This window comes from Cupressus sempervirens, chromosome 2, assembly GCF_028749045.1.
Source record: "Cupressus sempervirens isolate cs-2001-9-10 chromosome 2, ASM2874904v1, whole genome shotgun sequence".
In the NCBI taxonomy this organism is placed as follows: Eukaryota; Viridiplantae; Streptophyta; class Pinopsida; order Cupressales; family Cupressaceae; genus Cupressus; species Cupressus sempervirens.
In genome coordinates this window covers 390,293,922-390,302,885 of record NC_143119.1, presented here as the reverse complement: position 1 = coordinate 390,302,885, position 8,964 = coordinate 390,293,922, and the positions used below count along the sequence as shown (strand labels likewise).

Below are 8,964 nucleotides of genomic sequence, written 5' to 3'. Positions count from 1 at the left end.
ATAATATACAAGGCCCGCAGCCTTTTCTTTTCTAAGGTTAGAAAAAAATCTATCTACATTTCCCCTCTGTCATCTAGGTGCTACACTTTGTTTAAGGCTGTTAACAATTAAGGGATCAAAGAAACAAATACCATATATTATAATATTTTAGGCTTGAGGAAATTGAGTTTCTTGTACTTTTGCATTTCATCAACCAATCCTGCCTAATTCACCACAGGATAGGCCTGCAGAGCTTGACAAATTTACCCTCAAAATGTTCATAATGTTACACATCCACTAACAATACAAAAACTAGAAACTGCAATACAAGAACGCGTCTAATGTACATGTTGAAAGTGAAACCTGTTAGAAACATACAGGATGATAAATAATCTGCATTTCAAGTACTTGACATTGATGTGAATCAAGGAGACAGCAAATCAACTTTGGTGGGAAATGACTTGTGTATCCTGATGCACAAAATGTGTTATTTAGTAGTAAAGCTAATTTAGACTGCACATAAGAGATTGTTTGATGCAGCAATGAATACAGGACACATTTGAAGAAAAATTTATCTTCCCAAACAAACAGAGGCATTCTGCCAAGGAATCACATATGTGCCTCAAGCAAGAATCTATTTTTGAGCTTTAAATAAGCCATACACCGACTAAATTTGAAACGTACATTTTATGTCAACTGAGACCAATAGTAGTTCTCCATGGGGTGTAGAGAAACACCACTTATGAGAAATCATAGTTTTTCCCTTAGATTTCAACATCTGTTCAGTTTTTGTGTTGCATCCTTCCACTTTCAGCACCTGCATAAGGATCTATTGTAACATTTATGACAGCTGGATTTCTTTTCATGAAAGCTTCATCTAGAGCAGATTGAAGTTCATGAGGAGTGCCAACTAGATAGCCTTTTCCGCCAAAAGCTTCCATCACAGTATGGTATGCTGCTCCTGGAACAAATGAAGTTGGTGCAGGATCATCCTTGTATGGCCCTTCAATATCTTCTACATTTCTTCTATCTCCACCATAGACACCGCCATTATTGAAAATGATAACAATGACAGGTAATTTGTATCTTACTAATGTCTGCAATCACCATTAAAAGAAGATAGATCATTAGATTCATTACCATATCTTACAGACTTTGAATTTAACAAAACAACTATAATAGTTGTTAGAGCATTCTAACTTTCTAAATCATCAATAAATTAGTTTTGTCAAATAATATTTTCTTAGAAATTGAAGTTACCTGTCAACTTCAAATATTATAAATCACTTTCAGCAAGAAACAAATCTTAATTAACCACACAACATCCACAAATTAGGTGGCTTTGCCAATATTCAACTATAAACACTATCACAATGCACACTATGACGGTATGGGCTAATTGAGTCAATTAACAGTCACCTTGGAAACTTGATCAAAACTTTCCTTTAACTCTGACTTGTACAAGCCCCTTGCTATCCAAACTGAATCAAGAAATATATAATATGTGATCCACATTTGATCTTTAAATTTACTTGGCTTTAGCTGATTAAGCCACTATTCTCAATCACTCGTCAAATTGACTAAATATGTAACTGAACACTTCCAGCACTCCTTGTAACTCAGTTTAACTTCAAGTTATTACTGTGTTACGTGTAGCAGCAATGACACAAAGCTGCAGTAGTATAGATTTAGTCTGTTCTGTTGTGATGGGACAATTTGGAAATTTAAATAGAAAAGAACAAGCCTTAGCTAATCCAAGCAATTTTATCATTAACTTACTTTGCATGAGACTCTTGCTATCCAGTAAAAGAAACAGAAGCTACGATAAAGATGGAAAACCTCAGAAAATGTTAAAAGCCTCAAGTGACTATTCAAATAGACAACTTGCAAAACTTCCAATATTCTTGATAACACAAATTAGCAGAGAAATAGAGTTTGCTGACTCCATACATGCAGAGTGATTCTGGTGTATTCCAGATACTTAGGGAACCGAAAAGAAATTGTGGAAGCAAGGTAAGTTATGAGTTCATCCATAGCCAAAACCATCAAGCAGTTTTGAGCTGTCCTGAATTTTTCCTACACAGATCATGACATGTTCAGGGGTTCCTAGTTCCTACAAAGGCAATTTTATCTTTCAAGGACTCTACAGGATCCATGGAAGCTAAATTCTTTCCTATTCCATCTTTTTAAAGACTTGCGCCATTTGGACTCTTTGATTTGTCAGTTTAAATTAGTCCAAATGTGAAACCTTTAAGGTACATGTTATTCTTATTGGTTGAGTGTATTGGATGTTGACTTTTGAGGTATGTAATACAAGGTGAACAATGTGTTGGGAGTAAGATGTGGAACATAGCAAGATCGAAGCACATCATTGATATATGCTGGTGCTCTTGTTGGCCTACAGAAGTCAAAATTGTCATGGAGTAAGCTGTTGTGCATAACAAAAAGAAGGTTACCAACATGTATTAGGTTTTCTTGGAAGCTGTAAGAAAAACATTGGCTTGTATCCTTGATATAAAAGGTATGAATCTTACTCTCCTGGAATTTCCTTGCTTTGAGTTTCTCCATGATAATCTATTGTGCAGTGAACTCTGTTTATCTATGCACTTCTATTATTTTCTTGTTTCTTTTCATTCGTTCCACTATCTATAAAATTTGTAGCACTTACACAACTCATTTCAATGTACAATTTATTATTTATTGCATCATTGAATCACGAGCTTGGTATATGCAGAAATAAGGCAACTATATAGTACTATTCTGTCCATCATTCCTCTCTACCATTACAGACATGATCCAAAGGAAGTTTATGTAAACAATAAACTGCACCAAATCGATTTTTTCAAGATGTATTTGAACTTCCAATGAAGTAACAAAGAAGAGAAACAACAGAGACATAATAAGAAGGCTGTCTTAAAAGATGCAACTGTAAACTACTCTGTTCTAAGGGATAGAAAAGAGTTTATAGAAGACAGTATGTTTCCAAAATGAATGAAACCTTTGATATAATCTAAAGAGTGTAAACATTTGATCATTGAACAAGGTGGCCAATACAATATTGGTGCAGCTCTTACGAGGATGTAATGGGACAAACAGCATAAAACTGAGATAAAAGTTTGATATACATCAAGCATTCATGCAACAAGTGCAATTCATAATACCAACGTATCTTTGTTGAGGTCTATTTGGGCTTTCTTTTGATGTTGTGAAAATGTAACTACAAAGTTTAAAAGAAGGAAAAGTGGATTCAGAAATCTACCAAGATGAAAAATGCATTAAGAATTAAGAACGGTTCACCTCCAACTTCAAGAGAGGTTGAAAGTGTCTCAAGTTAACTGTAAAGTAGACATGGTACAGGAAGAGATGGACAAAGATATAGACAAGGACATCACAGAGAGTAAAGTATAAAGATTATCAAATGAGCTTTAAAGGACAATTGCCAAGCAAAGATGATTGGATATTTCAGATAGAAAGTGGAGGAATTATTTTCTCATCTCAATTTTTTATTAACTTGAGAAACTAAAACCTCCTATATTCTCGAATCCAATCATAAGAGTTTGTTAAGTTCTAACCAAGTAACTTATCTCAATACATTATTCAACTTTACTAAGCATGCAACTTGAAACATTATGAACAGCTTAGCAAAAGATTTTAACAAGAATCAGACTTTTTGCATAACACACTGGTATGTATTTAAGGCATTATATCTCCACATTTCATATGATTTATTGAGAGATTTTGTAACAGTGTAAATGTTTTCGAATCAATAATTTCAACACTTGCAAGACAATTTCAACAAGGATCAGACTTTACACACAACATACAGACATTAACTAAAGATATGGGAATATCTATGTTAATGTTGTTGTCAATCATACAAGTATCACATAAATGCCAAGTGTTTCAAGTGTGACCTAAACACCTGAGGCCAAAAGGGAAAACATAGAAGTTGGTTGACAGGTTTGTTTGCAGCCAAAAACATCAAGCAATTTCATACCTTGCCAAAAATGAAACAAGAAGAACAAAACAGTACGCTCTATGAGATCTAAAGAAGTAAAACCATTTGGAATCCCATCTTTTCAGAGACGTGTGCAATTTGAGCTCTCTAGTCATTCCATTGAATGTGTGCTCATACACCCTTTCTGGAACATGAATTTCTTCTTGGTTGAATGTTTTGGGAGTTGACGCATCCAAGTGCAGAACAGGAGAGTGTGAAGGAGAAAGTTAAAAAACATATTAAGCTATAAGAACACTGAACCAAAAATGATTAAGCATTTCAAATCAGTCATGGATATTTGGACAATCTGGGTTATGTCTTCAGTGCACAGAACTGCCAGAGATGACAGGGGCTGCCAAAGATAGTTGTTTACTGCCAAAGTCATGGAAGTTGACTGCCTAGGTGAATGTGTAGGGGCCAAGCACATGATTTGTTCATTAACATTTTCTGATTTGGAAAAGGCCAGTTATTTTATCCTTATCCATGTCAAAAGTGATTTAGATTAATTTCCTCACACATTAATCCATCCTTCTGTTAGAGTGATGTGTGGTAAAAAGGTAGCACTTTTTCAACTTGTGAATTCCCTTTTTAATAAATTCTGTTTTTAAAAAATTGGAAGTCGGATGTGTAACCCATAAATTGCACCAAATCAACTCTGCAGAGATAATACGAACTTAGCAATGCAAGAAACAGAAAAGAGAAACCACAAAAACATAAAAAAGCTTGATTTGTTCCAAGTTGAGGGAAAAACATGCTATTCCGGAAAATTATATCTAGTAGAAGCAACTTTCTAGTCATTCCATTGAATGTGTGTTCATACACCCTTTCTGGAACATGAATTTCTTCTTGGTTCAATGTTTTGGGAGTTGACGCATCCAAGTGCAGAACAGGAGAGTGTGAAGGAGAAAGTTAAAAAAATACTAAGCTATAAGAACACTGAACCAAAAATGATTAAGCATTTCAAATCAGTCATGGATATTTGGACAATCTGGGGTATGTCTTCAGTGCACAGCACTGCCAGAGATGACAGGGGCTGCCAAAGATAGTTGTTTACTTCCAAAGTCATGGAAGTTGACTGCCTAGGTGAATGTGTAGGGGCCAAGCACATGATTTGTTCATTAACATTTTCTGATTTGGAAGAAGGCCAGTTATTTTATCCTTATCCATGTCAAAAGTGATTTGAATTAATTTCCTCACACATTAATCCATCCTTCTCTTAGAGTGATGTGTGGTAAAAAGGTAGCACTTGTTCAACTTTTGTGAATTCCCTTTTGATAAATTCGTTTTTAAAAAATTGAAAGTCGGATGTCTAACCCATAAATTGCACCAAATCAACTCTCAGAGATAATACGAACTTAGCAATGCAAGAAACAGAAAAGAGAAATCACAAAAACATAAAAAAGCTTGATTTGTTCCAAGTTGAGGGAAAGACATGTCATTCCGTAAAAATATATCTAGTACAAGAAACTGTGTTCTAAGGGTCTTAAAAAGTGTATGATGAAACGATATCTTTAAAACATAAGAAGATTCGAATTTATACTTCTGAGATTATAAACCTACCTCAACTTCAAGTCCGCTAAAGCCAAAGCCAGAGTCTCCCTCAACAGCCACAATAAGCCTTTCTGGATAAGCCATTGCCGCGGCTATGCAATACCCCAAACCAACTCCCATGGTTCCCCATGTCCCAGCATCTAATCTAGTCCTAGGTTCTGTCTGGACGAGCACCGACCGTCCCACATCCATAGTGTTAGCCCCTTCCGACACCACTACAGGAGCAGGGGATCCCTGGGCCAACAGCGTCTCTCTGATGATCCTCATTGGAGTCTGGAAATTGAAGGGCACCACATCTTTTGCTAAGAAAGCACTCATTTTCTTCACATTCTCACTAGCCTTGTGAACAATCCTCTCAACCCAGGGATGATTTCTCCCGAGACAAAATGGGTCATCCTTGATCTCCCTATTAATCTGCTGCAAAACAAGCCTAGCATCACCAACAAGCCCTAAAGCGGGCTTTCTGAGCTCAATTTCATCCTTGGAAACATCCACCAGGATAAACTTCACATCAGCAGCCCATCTGGGGCACTCCCCAAAGTGGAGCATCCAATTGAGCCTAGCTCCCACAACCAAGGCCACGTCACACTGCCCAATCGCCAGAGATCTGGCTGCAGTAGCAGAGAGCTCGTGCGTATCAGACAAAAGCCCCTTACCCATTGGAGTGGGAAGAAAGGGTATCCCGGTGAGTTTAACGAAGTCCGCCAAAGGATCCTCAGCTCTCGCATAAGCAGCTCCCTTGCCCACAACAAGCAACGGCCTCTGCGCGTGCCGGAGCATCGAAACTGCAGTCTGAATATCCTGTTCCGGAGCACAGAGCTCCGCCACAGACAATTTAGGCAGGGCCCAAATCGGTTGAAAGGGGCAAACCTCGGCCAAAAGCCTATCTGCCTCCAATTTATCTATATTCTCATGCAGAACATCCGCGGGCAAATCTAAGTAACATCCACCAGGCCTACCGTGTGTAGCAGCATTAAGGGCTTGAGAAACGAGGGAGGGAATCTGCGAGGCCTTTGCGGCCTTTCCTGAGAATTTCACAAAGGGCTGAACAGCCTTAAGCTGATCGAGTTCCTGGAAGTCGCCCTTGCCGAAATCAGCCTGGTCGCAGGAACCAGAGACCATGATCATTGGCCATGTGTTGATCATGGCATTGCTGAGGCCGGCGAGGCCATGGACACAACCTGGGCCTGAGACAGTGAGCAGAATACCGGGCTTACCTGTGAGATAGCCGTAGGCGCTCGCTGCGTAACCTGCCGACTGCTCATTGTGGAAAGCAATGAAGCGGATGCCTGCTTTCACCGCGCTGTTGGCGAACGATGTGACGGGGATGCCCACCACCCCGAACATATGGTCGATTCCTGCTCTCGCAAACGCCGCAGCTGCCAAATTGTTGCCATCTACTTGCTGGACCGCCATAGCTTGCAATTGTTTAAACAAAATTCAAAGAATTGGAGGATTCGAATTGGGATCAAAAACAGAATGAGGACGAAGATGAAGCAGTGGGCATTTCGCTTTAAGTAGGCAGAATATTGTTAGGTTAGGTGCCGTGTGCAAAATCGAACAAAAGGTTCCACTTGCATTGTTCATAAATAGGATTTTGTGATAGGACTCTATCACAGCTTTCAATTTTCTCATCTTTCATGCGCACTATCCGAATCACGCTGATTTTTTTACCAGGCAAAGCCGAGAACTTTGTATCCTTTCCGTTTTGAATTGCATTTACTCATCAATGCTGTCATTGAAATTCAAGACTGGCTGGTCTGCTAAATGTCAGTAAAAAATAATTTTTATTTGACTCTACTTCAATTTGGTTACAATTACTGTTATTATATTGCATATTATTATTATTAAATTATTGTTGTAATGTGTTATGGTAGTGAAGTCACATGGTTCTCAACCTCCATTGAATTAGAAATTGGAGGAATGGAATTACCTATAATAATTTATTAGTCCATAGGCGAGGGATCTATTCTAATTAAGTTTTCAGTCAAACATAAGTCAAATTAAAGGTGTTTTATTATTAGTCCCTGCCTTTTAAAAGGCAGCGACTATTGTTTTCGTGTGAAAAAATAAAGACTATTATTCCTCCTTGGAGATGTGACCGATCATAGGGAAAATAAACATATGCTATGGTTTTTTTTGGCATTTTAATGAGTTTAATTTATATTTTTAAAAGTTTTTCCTGCTTTTCTATTGGTCGGCGGTAATCTTGCCAATGGTTTTATTGTTATTATACACTAAAAAATGGATAGATAAATGACGGAAGCAATATGGCTGAATGCATTTCAAAGAGGCAGTTTCACAGTTTACATGCTTCCATATTAACTCTGTGTAAATGCGATTTTGAGGGCCACAATAAATCGATGGCAATGGGTTCAATTTGGCATTTGAGTTTGGAGAGCAGATCTTTGAAAACCGGGCAATTTCCTTTTCTCAGAGCCGGAAGCGTCGACATTCATTTTGTGGTTGCAGTGCAGAGTGAGTGTTCGAGAGTAAGAAGATACGCCTCAAGCCTTTCAAAGGGGTCATCGTGTACGAACATCGACTTGAAGGTAATTTGTTATGTGATGTCTACAATTCATTCATTTGCAGAATATGTTGTCGGCATCGTTCTCACCGCCTCTATTACAAGTGTTATGTCCAATTTTTTATTGAGGCGCTTTAATCTCAGATTGTGCATTCTCTTGTTTATGAGTGACAAGCAGAAGGAGGCTCAACGGAGTAACTAAGCTTGTATTTCTTTCTGTTATTTTAGTGAAGGTCAGTCATAGCATTTTCCCTGTAATTCGGATTGTTTAGCATTGGGATTTTTTTTTTTTTTGAGAAGTTTAGGTTTATACTAAAAATTACATTTTAGGTGTTTTATTTGTTTGCTTCTGTGATTTTATTCTACAGCAAGGATACTATAAGTGTTGCCAGGAAAAGGAGATAAGTGCAGTACTTCAATTATAGTCTCTTTTTAAAGGTTAGTAGAATTTTTTTCTGAACTAATTTCCTTTAAGTTCTGAATCACCAACGTTTTCTTCACATTGCATAGGTCACCTTTTAAGTCCAATTTGCGTTATTTTTTCCATCAAGACATATAGATATTTGTGAGCTTTCACGAGGTCACATATTTAAACTGAGCCAAAAAGGATCTAAGGGTTTGATTTTCACTTTGCTTTTGGGATATAGCCTGGATTTTGTCTTTTTTTAGTGGTTTCCTTTTGGGTTTGTCATGTCCCCTTTTCAAATAATTAAAAAATAATAATCTTTGCTAAGACAGGCAGGCCCAAGAAAGTGAAGTTTCGGAAAAAGGGAGTTAATCTTTGCAAACCGTTGGACTAATAAATGATAATTATTATTAAAATATGTTTCATTAACCTCTCTTGGACGTGAGTTACAGTTATGCCCTTTTTAAAGAGGTTTGGAGGCATTTTGGGGGGATTCCAGACTTG

At 37.6% G+C, this 8,964-nt stretch overlaps 1 protein-coding gene across 1 annotated transcript; it reads right to left on the bottom strand.

Annotated features, from left to right (window-relative positions):
• Positions 1-329: 329 nt before the first annotated feature.
• Positions 330-7,014, bottom strand: LOC149572774 (Thiamine pyrophosphate dependent pyruvate decarboxylase family protein). Its single transcript, XM_089813844.1, has 2 exons — positions 5,537-7,014; positions 330-1,076 (listed from the first exon to the last, which is right to left on the bottom strand). The coding sequence occupies exons 1-2, from the start codon at positions 6,941-6,943 to the stop codon at positions 762-764; spliced, it is 1,722 nt and encodes a 573-aa protein (XP_089669970.1). The 5' UTR covers positions 6,944-7,014; the 3' UTR covers positions 330-761.
• Positions 7,015-8,964: the final 1,950 nt, after the last annotated feature.